This window comes from Pristis pectinata, chromosome 20 (assembly GCF_009764475.1).
Source record: "Pristis pectinata isolate sPriPec2 chromosome 20, sPriPec2.1.pri, whole genome shotgun sequence".
Lineage (NCBI taxonomy): Eukaryota > Metazoa > Chordata > Chondrichthyes > Rhinopristiformes > Pristidae > Pristis > Pristis pectinata.
Window position 1 is genome coordinate 27,843,898 of NC_067424.1, and position 22,142 is coordinate 27,866,039.

Consider the following 22,142-nt stretch of genomic DNA (forward strand, 5'->3'; position numbering starts at 1 on the left):
TTGAAGATCAATATGGACAAAAATAGTGACAATATGATCCATGAAACACAGTAGTTCCTCAGTTCATAGCCGTATTTGAAAATTTGCTGTTTTAAAAGACATCAAGTTCAAGTTTATCATCCTTGGCATAAATACCCAAGGTATAAATGCCATGAGAATTAGCTTCATGCAACAGCAGCACAGTACATAATAAACATGCCAGTGCATATCTGAAGCCTACCTACCTCATCCAGGGAAATAAATGACTTGCATTTATATAGCATCTTTCTTGTTCTTTGAAAAGATGCATAGTACTTCAAAGTCAATGAAGTACTTTTGAAGAGTAATCACAGTATCAGTCAGTGCAGGATGAACGAGAGCTAATTTTCTCCCTTGCATAGTAACTTGATAATGGCCAGACAATCTCATCCTCAGGTTTTGTGATAAACATTGACCTGGATACCAGGGAGTATTTCCAAGGCTTTTTCAGAAAAAATGTGGTGGGAGCTTTTACATTCATTTAAGGGAACCATAGGGACTCAGTTAAATGACAGATCTGAAAAAAGTCACCTCTCACAATATAGTACTGCATTGGAGTGTCATTCTAGTTTTTTGAGCTCAAGTTATATAGGCAGAATGTTGCACCCACTTGTAATGGAAAGGAAGTTTACCACATCAAATAAGTAAGAAATTCTCAGGCAGGAAATCCAATAAATTTTGGTCCCTTAGTTTATATGAAATAATGATCCAAGACTAACAGATAAGTTCCATTTGCTTAATATTTCAGTTCTATTTATTAACTTTGAGAATTAGAAAGTTTTCACATTAGTGTGATAAAAATTCACTATTGAATGGATTGTACCTAGTCAGGGAATCTTTTCTTAAAGCTGTCATTGATGCACACCTAATGTAGAAAAGATTCAAGTACTGAAACCAATAGCTAAACATGGAAAATGCTTACAATACTAGGAATCACGAGCAATTAAAAATTAATTATAAGCTAGGAACAAAAATTATTTGCATTTTTCAGAGACGAAAAGAAATTTTAACTATGATAACATTGATAAAGTTAATAAAAGTTAAAACAATCTGAAAAATGCTCATTATTGCTATTTCCAGGCTGTTCAGCTTTGACCATTGATTGCTAGAGAAGACTAATTATTTTAATATAGTGCAGGAAAATTTTCTGCATTTTACTAAATCACATAGAATGAAGTGCTTCAGGCTCACTAAAAACATATGATTTTTGACAAAAAAGTTGCATTTCCATATAGTTAACGAATGTGGTCAAGTTCTAGGGAGAAAGAACTAAAATTGAGTGCTAGGTCAATATCCTTGCATGGCTACCATTTCATATCATGTGATTACAATTTTAAATTAGTTGTTTTGCTACAAAATGTATAAACAAGGAATTTAAGAATATCAATCTATATTCACAAACTGGCTCTAACTTCTTTTAAAAAAATTCATCCTTTTTTTTATATATGATCTGTCTCCACCTCAGTATGCACATTTCCTCGTTCAGACTATGAATAGCACTCTACTTCAAGTTTGTTAAATGACTCTTTAGATCCATTGATGATGATCAAGAGATTATAGAAAAGATTCACATCATATCATCAGTACAGGCAGGCATACTTGTGATTACTTGACTACAATTATAATATGTGTGACAAATATAACATTTAAGCCTATATCCAAACTATGTCCACAACTGCTTCTAAAGTATTTCTAACTGAACAGATTGAAAATAAAATTCCCATATAGAAAAAAGTGTACAGGTAGAAAACTTTACATTTAAAAATGCCTAAGTTAAAATAAGGAAAACTTAAGATTTTGAGGTTAATGGTTTAAAAAATTTCAAAGCAATTTCAGGATTGATTCACTAATCTACAGCTTCAAATTGTGTTCATTATAGGAAATAACAGCTGGTGAAAACATTATTGTATTATTCAAGGAATAGTTAAATGTAAGGAAATATCTACAACACATTTAGCTAGATAGCCTCCAGTAAGTGTGTACTTTCTAAAACCTTGAGTTATTTATAATGTTTTTTTTAATTTCCGGATTTGTACATCAGCTAGGCTAGCATTTTATTGTCCATGAAAATCAAAGGACTGCAGATGCTGGATATCCAAAATAAAACAGAAAATACTGGAAACACTCTTCAGGTCATGCAGCATTTGTGGAAAGAGAATCAAGATTAAAAGAGTCAGATTCACATTGTCAGAGCTAAGGAAGAGATGCAATTGTGGAAGAAAATTTTGGTCACACCTTATCAAACACCAGAGGGAAACAGAAACCACTGAAGAGACTGACAGAAATCAGGTTGGAGAGAGCGCAACTTCTTCAAGGCTAGCATTCCCTGGAAGAGAAATGGCAGTGAATTCATCAGTTAATTAAAATCAAACAAATGCCAATGCTGGAAACTGCAGATGCTGACGAAGCATTTTTGACTTTATGCATTAATTCTGTTCTTTCCACAGATGCTGCCTGACCTGCTGAGCGTTTCCGCCACTCTCTGCTTTTTATTCCACATTGCTAGCATCTGCATTCTCCTGACTCTCATTTCCTGCGCATGCGGGTTGCCCCGAGAGCCGGGGCTGATGGGAGTCTCACTTCCAATATGGCTGAAGATCCCGGAGGGTTGTATTTTATTCACCGAACAATTTTCTCTTTTCTTTCCGTTTTTCCTGTTGGCTTTGCAACATGGAAGGACTCTCGATAGCGTGTTTCGGTTCCGTGTCGTCGCCGCCGCCGCCATGCCAAAGAAAGGGAACAGAAAACGGCTGAAATACCGGGGAAACATTTCTTCTGAAGCAGGTAAAAGCGACCCAGGGAAAGCGAATTGAATCAGCGCGGCAGCGCAACCTAACTTCCAGCCGCTGTCCTGCTCTGATTGGTTCCCACTCGCTTCTCTGTCCGAGCGGGCACCTGATTGGCTCATAGACATGTCAGTCTCGGAGCTGAGCCGTTATCAAGTTAGTTCGTGCTAGGTTAGACCGTCCATTTGTCACCAAACGGTGGTCCCATTCTGACCTGTCAGCACGGCTGTGACTGAACCATTGAATGTTGCCTCTATCGACCTTCACGACAATCGCATTCGGATCTAAAACGTTGCCGTAATTGGGAGGATTGAGCAACAAAAGATCAGTTTGAATGCACTCTCCACCGGGAGTGTCTGAGGCCGCGCCCTTCTACCTGGTTGTCCAGTAGGACGTGAAAACATAAGAGACTGCAGATGCTGGAATCTGGAGCAAAACACACACACACACACACACACACACACACACACACACACACTGCTGGAAGAATTCAATGGGTCAGGCAATACCTGTGGGGGCAGAGGGATGGTCGACGTTTCGGGTCCAGACCCTACATCAGAACTGAGCGTGTAGCCAGTAAACAGAAGAGAGGAACAAATCGGACGTGTTGAGGGGAGAGAAGCTGTTCCTCCTTCCTTGCATTAAGCAAAGTTTTCATGGAAACTTTTTATTTATATTATGGACTTATTACTTATTGTTGACTTTACTATTGATCAGATTATAACTAGTAAAAATAGTTTGTGTTTAGGGGATAGGGACAATATTTGCACAGATTGATAATGTTCATATTGAACGTGTTTATGAACATTAATGTCTTTAAATGCTACTATCGTGGAAATGTGCAGTTTGACAGTGAATGATTTCTATACATTTCCTTACGATCTAGACTCAATGACCTAATGGCTTATTTCTATGCTGGCTCTTAGAGTAATTCCATTTTCTCAGTAATTGCCCCATAACTTAATCTCCACACGTTCCCAACTCTCCTGAGATTTTCCTACTCACCTACACGGTAGGATCAATTTACAATGGCCAAATAATCTGACAGCCTGCCTGCCTGCCTTTTGGGATGTAGAGGAAACTGAAGCATTCGGCAGGTTGGAGGGGGAGCCCACACTTTATAAAAAGGGTGTGCAGACTCCATGCAAGCAGACAGCACCGAGGTCAGGAGTTGCTGGAGCTGTCAGGCAGCAGCTCTGCCTACTGTGTTACCCACAATTAATTTCCTTTTCTGTTTTTACTCTACCAATCAGATTTTTTTTTCTTAATGTGCCCTTGGCATTGTGGCTTTATGAATAACATTATCTCAAATTGGGGTACAGTTCATTTACGTTAAGGCAAATGAGTGGCTTTAAATGCTGGCACAGCCATCCAAAGAATTGGCTGGTTATTGAAAACTAGCATTGAAAATTTTCTGCTTTAGAATTTCAATTCAGTTTCACTGTGGTGGTGGCACTATCTGGGTGCTGGTTCAGTGGGCCAGATTATACTGCAGCAATTCTATCAGTCTTAAGGTGCTGTATGAAAAGAGCTTGGGTAGCCTTTGTTTAATGAAACATGCCAAGGTAGAAGGAGATAGTGTAATGTAGATGGTATGAAAAGCCAAATGTTAAGATATGGTTCTATAAACTTCTGCTGGTATTCTTTGTGGCAAGTTTGGATGAGAGCTCCTAATTGCACTTAAAAATTCTCATCTAGTGGCAACAAAGAATGTATGTTTCCATTTTTCTTATTTTACAGATCTACTTATAAGAGTTTTTAAAATGTTTTAACTTTTGCTTTTCAGTTACTGTGGCAGATTATGCCGATTCAGACCCAGCTATTGTGAAGACTGGTAGAGTAAAGAAAGCTGTGGCGAATGCAATTCAAAAAGAAGGTTTGCTTTGGAAATATTTTTCAAGTTACTAATTGATTAAACTTTTCATGCATAGTTTTAGGTTTCCAACCAGGCTTTTTACTGCTAATTGCCATATTTCTGCCTTCTATTTAATGTTATTCAAGCCCTGAAACGTACATGCAGATTAATTCCATTTAACCATTTTATGCACTTAATGTCTCGTGTTGTGCCAAAATTGAATAAACAGACTATATACCTGATAAGTATTCAATGTTAACTTATTGCAAAGAATCAACTTTTGGCCAAGAAAGAGGCAACCTGTATTCATTTAGGATTTTCTGTGATCTTGAGGTACACCATGTACTTAATTGAATGTGAAGCATTTTTGGAATGTAGGCATAGATAAGTGATAAGTAAGAAAACAAACGTGGTAAACAATTTGGGCAGAGCAAATTCAATCAGCTGTGGAGTAATAACTGAATATATTGTAATGATATTACAGAATCAGAGAAAGATATAACACCAAAACAGGCTCTTCCATCCACTGAGTCCACGCTAACTATCAACTATCTGTTACTCTTAACGTTACATTAATCCCATTTTTTTTATTCTCCCCATACTTACATCAAATATCCCCAGATTCCACCACTCGCCCATCCACTAGGAGCAATTTACAGTGGCCAATTAACCTACAATGTTAAAGGGATAGATAATGCTTAAGGCTAATCTGTTAATGCTTAAGGCTAATCTGTTCTTTTTTTTAATTATGTTTTGAGATATTTGCATCCACGTGATGGGGTCTTGCTGTATTCCATTAGTACTGCACTGACAACTTGTTCAAGTCTTTGGACCAGGCTTAAATCCTGCATATGTGACCACCTTATTCAAATGAGTATGCTGCAGCTTGGCAATTATTGACTGACTACTGACAAAAACACTTTTAGCATTGTTTTAAATTAATGTTGTGAATTGATTTTTGTAACATAAGAATGACTTGTTCTTCCTATTCCTACTACTTCCAGTCAAATGTTGTGAATAAAACCAGAAAACTTGGGAATGGGGCATGATTGGTATGGACATGTATTTGCAGTGCAGTGTATCGGTATATAAGTGTGTACCATTGTGCAAAGCTGAATTTCCCTTAACACCGTTAAAACAAATCTGCCAATTTCTCCTGCCCCACAACAATTGATGCCAAAATGTACGGAGGAGAGCTTTTCGGTTTTTGGACATTTCCTTAGCTTTGGACATCATTTGAAGGCCAAGGTCTTTGACCAGCAGCAGAATGACACTGCCATCCTTGAACACGACATGAGTGACTTCTGGTCTGTTCTAGACCTTTTTAGAAATTTACCGGTGTAAATTTTACGTTGCTCAGTGTCAAAGACCAAAGTGCACATTCGGTTTACAAATGACCATATGCCCTTCATCATGGAGAACTTGACGACAATCAAGCACTACGTAATATTCATAGTTATCTTTGCTTATCAGTAAACATTGATGATAAGACTCTATACAAGATTCAAAGTCCTACTATCTTCTTTGGGAAGCTGCTGCAGAGTGTCTTTACTGTCGACCTACAGAATGACACCAAGATCCTGCTGTGAAGCTGAGTTATCTTTCATAGACATGAAAATTGGATTTAATACCATCTAAAATTTCTGGAAGCATCAGCCAATTACTCTGGAAATTTCTCCAAATCAAGTGGAAAGTTGATTGCATAATGGAATGGTCGTCAGCTATCTGCTCCACTGGAATGACTGGTCTATTTGGAATACCAGCACTTCTCAGACAACTTATACTCTTTGTTTGTGACCACAGGTTCCATGACAGACACAAAAGCAAAGGCACCTTGTGGGCATTCAGTAGGAAGAAAGTACATTGTTGTCTGCCAGTTACCACTAATCTCAGTGGCAACACAGTTTCCATCTAGCAGTTGAAGAGAGTGTAGAAAAGAAACCCAAACAGTTCTCTCATGTGAAATCAATTTCTGCAGATGTGTCTGTAGCTCTAGGATCACATTACTGAACAAACTTGCAATTCTTTGATAAACACTAATAGAGGTAATTGAATAAAGGAATTGCTCCCAATGCTGGTGGGGAGACCTCTTGATTTGGGAACTCCATGGGATGGGCTGTTGAATGGCTTTATGGCATAGACTTGAATATGAAATAACTTTTATTATTTAACTGCTTTGTAATGTTAGTTTAATTCTTCCATTGTCTACATAGAACTTGTAAGTTCTCTATTTCTGCAGTCAAGGTGATTGGGCCTAGTTTCATAGATTATAGATGCGCAGTGAAAGTGAACAGATTTTCTTGAGGGGAGATGGTATTTGCATATATGATTTAAGAACAAAGATGTAATAAAATAATGGGTGAAGGTAAAAATAAATTATTCTAATTGATATATTATCCTTATCATAATTCCATAAGTTCCTTGCCAGATTTACACTATGCAAGGCTAGTCTAGTGAAACATAACCAATCCACACGCAGATCTCAATCCAAGTCAGATGTTTGTTTGGAATAGGTGTGTGTAAACCAGGGATGGATTATTGCTATCTATCCTTTTATTATAGAGCCACTCTTAAATTTTCTTTCATAAGCTCCTATTATGAAATGCAGTTGACATAGTCTAATTTATTGTTATTGTTCTGGAGTCATGTGGAATGGAGCTCAGTACAGGCAGTCCTTGGGTCATGACAGGGTTACGTTCCAGAGAACTGTTCGTATGTCTGAAATGAACAACAACAGTGCATGGAAGAGGATCACACATGGCTGTGATGGGAGAGCGAGTTGGCATAGGAAGAGCAGCTGCCAGCCGACCCCACTGACTCGGTGAGTGAGCAAGTGGGTCTGCTTAGTGCTCCCAGCTCTGCTCGACTCAACCCAGCTCCTGATTGTTGTGGTTCAAGTTGGAGGTGAATGGTGGGGAGAGAGCAGTGTCCCGTTCTGTTTCCCCTGGCACGTGATGCTTGCAGCCCCGCAGCAGTGAGCAAATCCATCTTGCCAGTCTCCCAAATGCTTGTTTGTATGTACAGGTTGTTCATAATTCAGACGTTCATAATCTGGGATGGACACAATTGAAAGGTCCCTGGGATTTACTGGATTTGGTATTGATCTCTTAATGTCATAAGTGTTAGCCTCTACCTAAAATTTAAGAATAAACTTCAATATTTCCAGCTGAGTTGTGGATAAGATGGACAAAACTGCAAAAAAAAAAATGACTAGTTTATTAATTATGTTAATTTGCAAGTCAGCCACACCCTGTTCGTTTCTGGGTGATGGAGAAGCTTTAGCTAGATAACACATTTTATATTGGTTAACAAAATCATTTCCTATTAGCTAATAATGGTTTGGTGTCTTCTATCAAGAGCTACTGCCAACCATTCTTGCACAACTGTCAGTCACAATTTCTCAATGAGGATTAGAGTAGAACTTGGTACTGCTGTGATGGGGGGAATGGGTGGGGCAGTGCGGGCTGCTTTGCTCGTTGCAGTTGGGCACCATCAGGAACAGAGAGAGTGTGTGTGTGTGACAGTAAATAGGTGTGTGAGGGAATGAGCAGGATGGCATTGAGCATGTAGCCTGGCCAAAAGAAAAAGTTGCACAAGAAGCATATTATTGTGGAATCTTCTTGCTTAAATGTTACCAAGTTTTAGAAGTTTCCATATTGCTGTGGATGAATGTTTTAATTTTATCGTATTTAATTACTTTGCCATCACCAGTGATGGTCCCACTGTTTCTGAAATTTGTTATTGTAGTTTCATATATTCTCTCCAGATTGAACCCGGGGCCATGGGAAGGGAATATTTTGAATTGCACTGTTTTACACACTTAACATAGAAGCTTTGTTGCTACCTCTCATTTAACGTTTTCTAAAATATTTCATTATTACAAAGTATCGTTATCTCTTGGAATTACAGGTCTGTCTCACTTAATGCCAAAGAAACATAAAAGACTAATTTTGGTAATTTTGTTTTAGTAAAGTTGCTATGTGGTTTGGAGGCATCTCAAGTCCCTGTAACAGAAGAAGCTCTTTCCTCTGTAGCTGAGGATCATTTGGACTGTGACAGCAGTGATGAAGTAGATGCTGATGGTCACTCCAATGAGTTGAAGGTCTCTAGGAAAAAGAAAAGCAAAAGACAGCAAGGTAAAAATTTTTGCCATTTTAAGTTGTATTGTTAATTATATGCTGCACTTGGCAGTTACTGTTCAAAATGAGTTGTCGGCTTGACCACTACCCAAAACTGTCTTTTACAATATTCTGTACATTGCATGAAAATTGTTTTGCATTTGTACTTGGTCATCCTGTTGAGTCAATTGCCTTACTTCTGTCATTCTTGCAACATAGTTTGAGTAACAACAGATGTTGCAAATTTTTTATTCATATACCATTACTTCGTATTTCTCTCTGTAGCTGAGAATTCAACATTATGGGAATACTCAGAAATGCATTTCAGGAATATGGATTAATTTAATAGATACCGCTGTTTATTCTCTTAATTGTTACAATAAAACTGAATGTTTGGAAATCCTGATGGTTCAGCATCTGATTCACAGTTTCCCACACTTTCCTTAAATTCACTGAGGCCCCATTTCCCACACTCCCCTTAAAAAAAATTATATTACTGTGCAACATCTTAAAAAGAATTACAAGTGTGTTAAATAATAGGATTAATAAACAATCATCTGGAAAAACTGTCAATCTGGTACCACCACTCTGGGTTTCACTGCAGTTATCTCAGGGCGATACTCTGACCAAGCAATTGTTACGCGTGTATCACTAAAGTTCTGCCTCAGCCGTATAAAGCTGATATTCAAGTTGTGTATTTCTTTGGCAAACCATTTGCTGTAGGTAAAATGTCTGTCGAAGAACATAAATCATTCCTGCGAGTTTTGCCCTTTTACTAATTCCATTGTCTAGTGGTTTTATTTTGTTCAGTTTTAACACTTAGTTTTCCAATATCTTCAAATCCCATGTGTTCCAAAGATTGCCACTATTATTACAGATTCATGAGATTGGGAAAATATGAATGATGCATCACACAATCAGTTTGTACATGTGGTATAATTATATAATCCCAGTATTCCATCTTTTTACTTTCATTTATATCTAATTTTAATACCTTTTTAAGAATAAAATGCATGAAGTAGTTTTCCTATCAATTCCATTTGTCCCGCGTTTCAATTGCCCAGATCAAATTTCTGTTGTACTTCAGAAAAATATAAATGAACAGGAGTGATCTTTTGACTGGTGATTCAAAGCATCTAACTACTGAGTGCCTAACAGTCACAGTTGGTAGTTCTGATTTACAGTTGGAATAGTAACTAATTCCAGTGTTAACCAGGATGGAATTCATTTTATTATTGTGGGAAAAAAAATGCATTTTGACTCAGTTTCCCCAATTGTATTTGCTAAAATGAGCTTTTTTTCTCTCCTTTCCCAGTGGAGGATGCAGAGGACTGTGGAGAACAGTATCCTATAGATATTTGGTTATTTCTGGCATCTTACATACGCCCTGAAGATATTGTTAAGTTTGCCCTCATTTGTAAAAATGCTTGGGCTGTTACCTGTACAGCTGCTTTTTGGACCAGATTATACAAGAGGTGAGTTTCTTTGTATACTTTTTTTTCTGTACATTATTGCCAGCTACAGGTGCTAATTCAGAAGCGAACATTTATCATAGGTGCAGCAATGAGTCTGAAGGTATCCTTTTTACAGATGAACTGTACATACTATTTACGAACAATAAGCTTAACCATTCATTGCAGGCCAGGAAACGTACAAATGCAGTTGGAAGTTATTTCCTTGGTTCACCTTTGCAAATCATACTTTGGTGTTCTGAGCTGAAATCAAACCGCAGCTATAGTGAAAACTGTAATGCTGCCAGGTTCTTCATGTCCACCGTTTTCATAGATTCCCAAGTTAGGATGAGAAGAGATTTGTTCGGTAATTCTCAAATCATTTTGGTTTGGTTTCTTATGGAAATGTGAGATTATAAACTATAGTAACTGCATTGTACTCTTAAACCAATATAAGATGAGCAACTTGGAATAACATTAGATATCTTTTTCTTTCTGTGTCTTCAGGGTTCACCATAAATGTACTTCAATCCACATTATTTTTAACGTGTCCATATCAAAGGCACATTTTGCTGCATTCTTAACTGATCCATAATCCTGCTTAATTTATAGGTATTACTGTCCAGATGTGTACTTGCCTGAACGTTTGCAACGTGAAGTCATAGGAAGGTTGAGTTCGCTGCGTGCCTGTGTGATTCGTTCTTTGTACCACATGTATGAGCCATTTCGTTCTCGTCTGTTAGAGAAACCAGCAATTCCCGAGTCAACTCCAACCACGTTACAGAATTGCAGTGTAAGTGGATATTTAATGTCCTGTAATTTTCCATTGTTTGGACTGGTGAATTCTGATTAAACAAATTAGAAGTCTTTTAATTGCAGTAAATAATCCCAAATTTACTCTTGACGGGATCAGTGTTGCACAAAGAATTGTGGAATGCAGATTTCGCAGTCCTACACCAGAACATAAAAGCAGGAGTAGGCTATTTGATCCATTGCACCTGTTCATGGCTCATGCTTTATGTCTGCCACTTTCCTGAATCATATTCTTTGATTCCATGAATATCCAAAAATCTATTGATCTTTGATTTAAACATACATTGAATCGCTCACAGGAGTAGAAAATCAACTAACCTCTGGGTGAAGAAATTTCTCACCTCAGTCCTGAATAGGTAACCCCTTACTTTGAGACTCTGACCTCTGGTTTCAGACACTGCAGCATTAGTAACAATCACCTCTTCATCAATCCTGTCAAGCTCCCAAAGAATTTTGTTTAAATGAGATCTCTAATTTTCTCTTCAGTTTAGAATTACAAGACTCTCTGCTTCAGCTCTCACGTAACAAACCTACCCTGTCAGGAATCAGTTTGGTGCTCCTTTGTTGCACTCTCTATTGCAAGTACGTGAAATAGTCATTCAGAACTTTACAGGTGTTCTGCATCCACACCCCTAGTTGCAGTTTTGGTCTCTAAAGTGTCCTGCTCTTTCCTTTTTAATCCTCTCTTTCATATATTTAAAGAACTTAAGGTTTTTCCTTGATTTACCCTGCCAATATTGTTTTCATGCAACATCTTTCGCATCCTTATTTCCTGTTAATAACCTCTGCATCTTCTATATTCTGGTGTTGAACTCTTGGTATCTGTCACAAATATTCTTTAGCTTTATTGTGCCCTGTATGTCCTTTAACATCCACGAGATCTAGGACTGAAGAGCTCCCTGTTTCAGTGACTACATATTCGTTCTGAATGCTTGCTATCTCTTCCTTGAATGTTTCCTGTTGCACTCATACTGATGTAGCTTCTAGTTGCTGTTTCCCATTTACTTTGCTCAATAAAATTGGCTTTGCCCAATTGTAGGACTTTTATTCTGGGTCCATCTTTGTCCTCTCTGTCGTGCTCTCTGGCTCTCTCTCTGGCTCTCTCTCTCTCATATATTAAGTGTGTATGTGTGTGTGTGTGTGTGTGTGTATATATATATATATATATATATATATATATATATATACACACACACATGTGTGTGTGTGTATGTGTGTGTGTGTGCGCGCGTGTGTGTGTGTGCATGTGTCTGTGTGTGTGTGTGTATAGAGAGAGAGAGAGGGAACACTAAAATAAATTTAATTAAATAATTATCTGACTCTAATAATTTCTCCCAGTGCTGCCTTCACTACTTATCTTAAACCAAGTCTAGTTCCACTACCATTTTCTTTCTTTATTGTTAAATCCAAATTTTAATAACATTTTTCATTTCAAGAATTTTGCTCTTACTCTACCTGTTTGCTCAGGTTTCCCAGTTAATGTCAGCATAGTTAAAATTTCCCAACTCTCACAACATTGTGTTTTTTGCCTTGCTCAGTGTTTTACACTTTGAAATATTTGCTACTTTATCTCCTATTTTGTAAGAGGGCCTATATATAAAGTACACAACCTTCTAGGTGATTGTCCTTTCTGGTGCCTCCAGCAGTAGTTGTTTCCTTAGCCAGTATGACTATGCTACCACCTCTTTCACCCCTCTGTACCTTGTCTAATTTCGCCTTGTCATCGATAATGTTCAGCTGCCTTTCCTGATCATCTTCAAGTCATGTTTCAGTCATGACCACCCTCGTACTTCCACATGTCTATCTGTGCCCTCATTTCATCACCTTTATTCCTGTAACCCCAGGTTCCTTATATTAAAAGTATGAAGGATGGAGTTCTGGCCCAAAACAAAACTTCCTTTTCTTACATTTTTGATATAGATGGAGGCCATTTGGACCATCAATTCTACACCAGATCTGAGCAATCCCCCACTTGGTATTCCCCCACTTTTTTTTCTGTAACCTATTCTCTCTCGTGCTGATCAACTCCTGATTCTTTTGCCAACCACCGACACTAATGGCAGTTTAGAGCAGCCAGTCATCCTACAGGCACATCTTTGGAATGTGGGATGAAACTAGGGTGTCTGCAGGGAACCCATCCAGCCACTGGGACACACAATACAAAATGCTGGAGGAACTCAGCTGGTCAGGCAGCTTCCATAGAGGGAATAAACAGTTGATGTTTCAGGTCGAGACCCTTCATCAGAACTGGAAAGGAAGAGGGCAGAAGCAAGAATAAGAAGGTTGGGGGAGGGGTAAGAGCACAGGCTGGCAGGTGGTGGGTGGGGGAAGGGGGATGAAAGGGAATGATGCAAGAAGCTGAGAGGTGATAGGTAGAAGAGGCAAAGGGCTGAAGAAGAGGAATCCGGTAGAAGAGGCAAAGGGCTGAAGAAGAGGAATCCGGTAGAAGAGGACAGTAGACCATGGAATAAAGGGAAGTCTGAACATACATTAGTCAATTAAATGCTTTAACTGCAATCTTGTAAGATAACCCACAAAATTTGCGAGATACTAAATCAGAGGCAATGTTCAATAGATCCGATGAATGTGGCTGTGAAGTAAATTCAGCGGCAGCTAAAATCAAGGGTTGGATTTTGGACTTCCACAGTTCCCCCAATAAATCTGCAAACTCCATACGGACAGCACCCTAGAACAGGACTGAATCTGGGTTGCTGGTGCTGTGTGGCAGCAACACCACCTGCTGCACCAACATAATGCTCTTTTATCCCAGTCTTTACTAACTCTGCCTTCCAGACTGGTTTACTAAGCCCCTATATTCCACGTCCAATTTTGGCCGTCTTCCTCCTTGTATTGCTGTGAAGAACCTTACCATGAAGATATTATCCCTGACTATTGAAGCTCATCCTATTTACCTTGAACAGGTGCCACCTTACTGCATATTCTCTTCAGCCACATGTTCATTTACATATCTTCCAATATGTGTACTCACTGACACGTAATACTGCTAGTAATCAAGTCTTTGCCCTCCTTTCTACCTCTGTTTAGTATGGAGGCAATTGCCATCAGAATCTAGTGTGCACAAGGTACGTTGAAAGTTTTAAATATCTCATTGGATTGTGCTTTTGCAAATGCAGGTGGATGACACTGCTAGTTTGAATAGGTTAGCTATTTTGAAACATGCCCATTTAAATTACATATATCTGCAGTCATGGAATTGCACCTGAATATTTGTTTCTATAGCCGGTGGATTGTTCAAACAATTAATGTGTGGAGTAGTTTGTCTTGGGCAGCTGTTTAGATTTCTGTTGTTGGGATAATCCTTAGTAAATGGAGTAAAATTAATAATGCAGTTACTTAACTGATGTATGCTTTTATCTGACTGGTAATGACAATTTGCTTTATAAAAATGATGGAAACGTGCAAGTATATTTGTGCCTTTAATTTGTATATGACAAATCTTGCTGGCAAAACATTGTCTGCTGTTACTGAAGTCATTTTTAATTCCAATTTCCTACAAAATTTGTGAATTTTTATAAGTAATATGTGACACTGAATGTTTGACCATTGAGCATAAATAAGTGTGTTTTTTCTAGTGCTTGCTGTACTGGTGCAAGAAAGGAAGTGGAAATAGGTCAGACCAAAGATGGGAGTTCAACTACAAATTCAAAAAGCAGGTTTGCACTAAAGTTTGAAGTTGATAATTAGTGTTTAGTTCTAAGTATGGTACCATTTTGTTTTAAATGTTTTAACAATATCACAGATGTTTATTTCAATTTATGGAACTACATTGAACCTGCATTCTCACTTTTATTGGTAGATGCCAAGCTAAGTCCAATTTGTTCCCACAGATATATAGTTTGCTTCTATTAGACCCTTCCTAAGGACAGCATATTTGTGGTTAAACTATTTGCACTTGGGGAAATCTCAAGAGTAATAAAATACATGCTTTAGGTGTAATTAAGATGATCAAAGTGGGTGGAAAGAGACAAAATTGAATAGTAAAAATAATAGACCAGGAGAACTTAACTAATGCAAGGAAGTTTTCTATGGTAGATATCCTTTCGGCATCCTGAACCCCTTGTTAACTCCAAATAAAAATCTTAAACACTTTATTCTGTCTCCTTTCTCAATTGGTTTAGGCAGGCTCCAGGTTTGATGAACCAAGTCATAATTGATCCCACCTTGTCTAGAGTAAAAGGGTTATAAGGTTGGTTTTGACTTCCCTGAGGAGGTAAAAACTGCCTTTTGGTTTCTTATCTATAGACAGGAACTGTAACTAGTGAAAATTTTGGTTGCAGGCAAGATTGGACTCTTATTACTAAAGAGCTTGGAAATGTTCATGAAGGCCCATGAAAGCATCAGATTGCTAGAGGGTGACTTATACCTGTGGATTGCTAGCACAGCAAAGTATCCATACTTTAAGGAGAATTGAGAACTTCTTGGTGGAATTTAATAGCTGGCATGCTTTGTAAAAGCTACAATCTAATTCCTGTTTTGTCTCCCATATTTGCTGTCAGAACTGTTTGCTATAATACAATAGATGAGTCTGTTTGTGGTGGAAATGGTTTATTTTCAACTAACTTGAACAATTTGTATCCATCAGTCTCCTAAGTTGAAGAATGGCTGTCGAAATGGACTTCAGTTTCCCAGACAGTACGAACAAGTACACAAGAACCCTGACCAAGACTGCTACTTATTACAGATCACTACTTTCAACTTCATCTTCACACCTGTGGTTATGGGAATGACATTAGCTTTGGTAAGATCAAATCTGAATGTTCTAAATGTATTATAACACTAAGTAATGTGCATAATTTAAGTGGTTTAAATTTGCTCTGCTTCCTATCTCATCCTAGTGAGGTTTTATTGGCAGCATCACATGGGCTAATGCAGGGGATAGGGTGGAGTGGGACAATGACTTACAGCAGCTTGTTTGATGATAGAAATTCCCATCAATCATTTCTACTCTGGATGCCTATATCATTGTAGCCATACATCCTTAATATTAATCAAAATAGGAAAAATAAAAGATAGATTATTTATCTGGTTACAAATTTGGGGAAGGTTGAGGGCAAGATGTAGTTAAAAACATTTTCAATTAAGAACTTTTAATCATCTAGCTTATTTCTTTATCACTCAGGGGTACTATTGTTTCAGGAATAGGCAAAAGTGGAAACATTACTGATACCTCATGTAAGCATGGAGTTGAAAATATTTGTCTCATTCTAATCTGTGGAATAAACTCTTCTGACTAATATTGTAGAAGTCTTCCATGAACAATTTTGTTCATAATTTGGCATAGTATCCCAAATTGTATATGCTTAAAAATATTTGTAAGAAGTATAGGCTTCTGTTGGGACTGACTTTTGTTGGGGGAACGATGGAAGTCCAAAATCCAACCCCTGATTTTAGCTGCTGCTGAATTTACTTCATAATCATGTTCATTGGATTTATTGAACAGTGTCTCTGATTTGGTATCTTGCAAGTTTTGTAAGTTATCTCACAAGACTGCATTTAAAACATTTAATTGACTAATGTCTGTTCAGACTTCCTCAGGTTGTTAAAAATTATTTTTTTTTGTTCCTTCCACAGTTTACAATAAATGTGAGCACTGATATGAGGCACCATCGAGTCAGAATGCTCTTTCAAGACTCCCCACTTCCACAAGGCAAGAAGCCTAAAAAGGACCAAGGACTCCAAGTTATTTTGGATCCTGTGCATAGCGTGCGTTTACTGGACTGGTGGCATCCACAATATCCCTTTTCTGCCAGTATTTAATATTATTTCCCTTTAAAATGACATAAAACTGAAAGGAAAAATATTGGACACTAAAATGAATTGCATGTTAGATATGGAGAATGAATTCAGTTTTTAGAGGAGTGACTTATGGAATGTAGAATTTTGTGATTCATAAATGTCAAAGGTATTTGCCGCTGAAGTGCAAATATTGAGGGCTGAAATGTGAACTCCATTTGGAGCCCCATATCTGAGAATCAGGGAAAACTAATCTTGTCTGAAAAGTAATTTATATAAAGGTAGTTCAACTTCACATGTTTCTCATTATTTTATACATATACATTTTGCAGAATGCTTGATGTTGCGGGGATTGGTTTTCTCTTGCTTGATTAGTATGAAATTGTTAAATACTTGCAGTGATGTACAAAGGGTAGGAAGCTGCATGCACAGAGTACCCGTCACTTGTGACACATTCATGTAGTGTGCATTGTTTTTAGTTGGTATTGACAGTAACCAATAAAAACATTGCTCTCTTTATAATGTATTTCCACAAAAGGTTATTGCAAAACCAGTTTTCTGGACAAGCTTGCAATAGTACTTCATTACCATTAAACACACTTCACTCTAGTAAAACTTACAGGGCATCATGATCATCATCATGAATCATTAGAAGACTTTGGAGCCAGAAGTTAACTTGTTACAAAGAGAATCTTTGTATGGAACATTATTTTGAAGTTCCCATTTTTCTCTGATCTTTACATACTATTTTAATTCTGCTCAATTAGAAACCGATTAAAAATGTAAGACGTTAGTTTTGTTCTGTGTAATTTGTTGATGGGATTTTGATTGCCAGTGGGGCATTGATTGACACAACTTTAGAAATGCACAAAAGAATTTTGAATTGAACTTGAAAAGCAAAAAACTGCAGGTACTGAATTTTGAATTTTAAGTTGATAATTTAAACCTCACCCATTCAGTTTATCTGGGCCATTTTTGAACCTCTGGAAAACTTAAAGTCCATTTATGTTTCCAATAATCTGATAATCCTGTCACATTTTTGTATATGGGATTGCTAATAGTTTCCTTCATCAGTCAAACAGGTTGCATTTAAGGATTCGCTTCTTGCTATCTGAGGACAGAAACTGTCGTGCACAATGCATGAAAGGTACTGATGCTTTTTAATGAAGATCTTTTGGGAACACTAAAAGTGACTGATCTTGTCAATCACAAATTTTGTTTGTTTCAGTTTCATACTCCTTGCTGCAGTCCAGTTTTTGACTAAGCAAAACTGCAGAGCTTGATTTGTTTTGAATTAGTCTCCACTACTTTTAACATGCTACCTGACTCCTTTAAAGACCTTAAAATGGTGAGAGGTTGAGCACTTCATTGGTCTATCTTGGAAGGCAAACATGCTACGTTAATGAAGTAAAATAATCCCAATCCCAAATGAATCTTAACTTGTTTAGCAAAATAAATTACTGTTCAAGTGGAATTTGAAAAAAATTAGAAGTATAATTGATTACAATGTCGTGGATAGATACAGGTCTTGTGTTTCTGATTGACCAATTTGATTATGGCAGGAAATTGTAGCAATACTGATTTTTGCACAGCACATGGCAATTTATTTAAGTTTAGTGGCACATATTTTACTGTCATGTGAAGCTGACAGAGCAGTGTTCATTCCAATGTAGGCACTTAAGCCAATGTATGAAAATAATATTGAAGATTTTGAGTTTCTTTCATTAGTATTTTACAAGAAGTACTTTGTATTTGAGCTTTTTGCAAAAACTTTTTTCAAATGTACACGTACAACATGTTTAAACACAGTTTAGGAGTTGAGTTTGTAGATGCATTGGTTCTAAAATGGCGCTGCATATGCACAAAATTCAGACATTTACAGCTGAGCTTAAGAAAGTTGCAGATATTTTAGCTTTTGGGAAACCATTGGGACATTGCTAATATTTTACTTCAAGACTTTTTTCTTGAAATTGTTGGAATAAGCCTTTAATTATGACTGTTTGGTTCAAATTTACCATCTGGTACATTAATTTACTAGTATATGTATTCAAACAATAAACCATTTGCCAACTTTGTTTTAAAACTTGTATTTTAACCATGGAATGTAAAGTTAAATGTTCAATTTTCAACTGGGAATGATACATTCGTAGATCAAAATTAACATGCTGTGAAAATCCTAGCTTGCTATTGTCCCATATTACACTTCGTTTATCTTTTCTAAAAGCAAAATCTAGTATCTTTCATGAAATGTAACTGATTATTCACTAATGCAGGTACCATACATTTGGTCCATGTTCCAGATAATTGAGAAATTCTAGGTAACATTGAAGAAATCTTTCGTTAGATGTGAAAGTGATTTGTCTTCTTGGAATGTTGACTTTTGTGAAAATCAGCATCTTGTGTATAGTAGCATGTCCAGGATAATGTATTTCATCTGAAGTTTGTTTCACCTTAGAAACCTATTTGCTTTGAGATTTCTTTTATATAATAAACTTTATTTCACCAAGCCTTCTGGCAGTACACACAAAAGGCAGGCAAATGTTTAATGAATAGTAATCGAAGTTTATATTTGGGTGATGCATTTTTTTTTGACACAGGTATATTGATAGCCTAGTTTTTACACAGATATTGAAGATCATCTGATATAGAGATCAGGTATTGAGCTATCATTCAATTTTTTGGATATGTATTGAGACCATTAATTCTTCTCCCTGGTAATTTTCAGAAATGCAAAAGTCCAGGTACTGCTGGTTACATGCATGCTACTGAAGTACAGCTGTAATGAACTAGATTCTTCCCATTAGATTCAAAGACACTGGACAGAAGTTAATGATTTATCCGTCTGTGTTCTGAGTAGGAAATTTTAATAAGTAGTGGATCTAAATGTTGCTTAAAAAAACTTAATTTTCTGATTCTGGATTTAGTCCACTTGTGGTATTTGAATTAATACATGCCCAGTTAGAGATATGAAGATATTGGAGGAAAGTAATTAAGCTTCACCGTCAAATATAACTAAATCTAATTGTTGGCATGTTATTATGATGTGATTTAAAATTGAGATCTGCAAAGTTATGTAAATATCCTATTTTGAAACTAACGTCTATTAAGATTAAATATTTAAAGTACCACTGAGTGGACAAAACAGATGTGGATTTATTCATGTGAAGTGCTGATATAGTCAAAATTTCACTGCTATTGAACATGTACTATAATTGCAGCAAGCCAGAAATCTTTGAATTGTACTCTAAACTGGTCAATTCTATTTGAGCATTATGTTGAAATTGTACGGCTAAATATTATTCAAATCAACTGAAATTTATCATGGTTACTTTAACTGGACTATGTAAGTGTTGAACTTGATGTAGGTTGACAACTGATGAGCATGATTTCCTGCGTTCATTTCTTGAAGTTTCTTTCATTGGACTATTAGAATTTCCATTTTAAAATGTAGAACGTAAATTTTATGGAAATTTAAGTAGCATATTTGCTAAACAAATAATTTTTCGAATGGCATTATTTTCATTTTTAGACTAGAGTTTCAGACCCCAATAAAGTTCATGTAAGATCGTCTGATGTTATAAATTCTTTCTTTGTTACAAGTTGTGTTGATGAATTTCTAAACTGAACACCATGTTACCAGCTTCATTGGGAAACTAAAGTGAAACCAATTTTTCACTTTTGAGTTTTGTTTAAACAAGGACATTTTCATTTATGGGGTGAGTAAATAGATGTTTGTATTCTCATAAAACAATTGGAGAGCCTTTTCAACTTCATTTGATCACCGGCCATATGTGGCAATATTTGGGTGATTCAAATTTTAAGGGGCATTCAAGAGAAGAGTGGGTGAAATTTAGGGGAGGAATTGCAGAGATAGAAACTGTTAACTGCATATCTCAATATTGCTGGTGGAAATATTAAGATCTGGGATTATCAGTAGGACAGAACTGGAATATAGATAACTCATTTGGTGTTTATGGCTATTTTGCAAACATTGTGACCTCTGTGTCCCTTGCAAACCTGCCAGTTTCAAAAATGAACACTTTATAAAACTGAACATTACTTTGAAGTGTTTTAATGTTACTGATATTTATCTCTAAATTGCATAACTTTTTCTGATTGTACACTATTGCTGAATATACATTCAACAAATAAAGATAAACCACAATCTTGAAGTGACTGAACTATAGTCCATAGTTTGCTTTGTATGTTGACAACAAATCAACCAGTTACTAACCATGGCCAACAGAATTATTGTAGATTATTGTAGTTTTTAACTTTTACCTTGATAACATTGTATGTGTAATCTATCTGCTGAAAAATATAAATTGTGAGGATCCAAAGTTTGATCCTATGGTCAATGTTCATCTCAAGTGGTTGATGGGTCAAGGCCCTGAATTGTCTTCAAGCACTTTAGGTGTAAGAGAAAATTGGTATGGGTTCCTGCTGATTTATTATCCAGTATATCTTGCTGAAAATCCATATATAGATGTTGGATGAGAGTGTTTGGCTTGGATGTTAATGCACTGGCAGATGCTCACAGTCAAGTTTTGTTCATTTGACCAATGGGTCAGGGTAATTTAGGGTGATTGACATTGTTGAACTGTACACCAGTTACAACTGTAAACAAAATGTTTATTTACTGATTCAACCTATTCAGAGGTTCTTTAAGTCACTTTGATTTTAATCAAGTCAGAGAGATGCAGCACAGAAACAGGCCCCCTGGCCCACAAAGTTCATACTGACCAGCAACCACTTATTTACACTAACCTGACACTAATCCCAATTTTTTTAAATTCCCCAATTCTCATCAACTCCCCCTAGATTCTATCACTTGCCTACACACTAGGAACAATTTATAGTGACCAATTATCCTACCAAGCTGCACATCTTTGCAATGTGGGAGAAAACTGGTGAACCCAGAGGTAAAAATGTGCAAACCCCATGCAGATTGAACTTGGGTCTCCGGCACTATGAGGCAGTGGCTCCACTAGCTGCACCACTGTACCGCCCTCATGGAATTTTCATTGTTGGTGTTTTTCCATCTTGTTGACACGTACATTTTTAACCCAGTGGGAGTGCAATCTATTATGGAATGTGAGATCATTCTGCACTTCAGCAAAAGGTTTGGCAATCGATATCTTGTTAAACTTGAGCAAACTTGTAATTCTACTTTGAGGACCTCCAATTCTTGCTGATCTCTCGGTTTGATAATATAGTGGAAAATGTGAACAATGCAATTTTTCGAAGTGGCCAAATAGAAACAGACAAAACTAAAGGCTGTATTTTAAGATTCTTTCAGGTAAGAAAGGACATAAGAAAATGAATCCAATTTTCTTCTTTAGTTTTC

General features: G+C 36.9%; 1 protein-coding gene across 1 annotated transcript; it reads left to right on the forward strand.

The window, feature by feature from the left end:
• The first annotated feature begins 2,570 nt into the window (after nt 1-2,570).
• Nucleotides 2,571-20,972, forward strand: tmem183a (transmembrane protein 183A). The gene is made up of 8 exons (XM_052034998.1): nt 2,571-2,802; nt 4,591-4,680; nt 8,628-8,795; nt 10,093-10,252; nt 10,841-11,021; nt 14,635-14,715; nt 15,645-15,800; nt 16,634-20,972. The coding sequence occupies exons 1-8, from the start codon at nt 2,586-2,588 to the stop codon at nt 16,817-16,819; spliced, it is 1,239 nt and encodes a 412-aa protein (XP_051890958.1). The 5' UTR covers nt 2,571-2,585; the 3' UTR covers nt 16,820-20,972.
• Nucleotides 20,973-22,142: the final 1,170 nt, after the last annotated feature.

Coding starts and splice junctions, on each gene's coding strand:
- tmem183a (XM_052034998.1), top strand. CDS start 2,586: ATGGGAGTCTCACTTCCAATATGGCTGAAGATCCCGGAGGGTTGTATT. Junction 11,022..14,634: donor CCACGTTACAGAATTGCAGT/GTAAGTGGATAT, acceptor TGTTTTTTCTAG/TGCTTGCTGTACTGGTGCAA. Junction 15,801..16,633: donor TGGGAATGACATTAGCTTTG/GTAAGATCAAAT, acceptor TTCCTTCCACAG/TTTACAATAAATGTGAGCAC.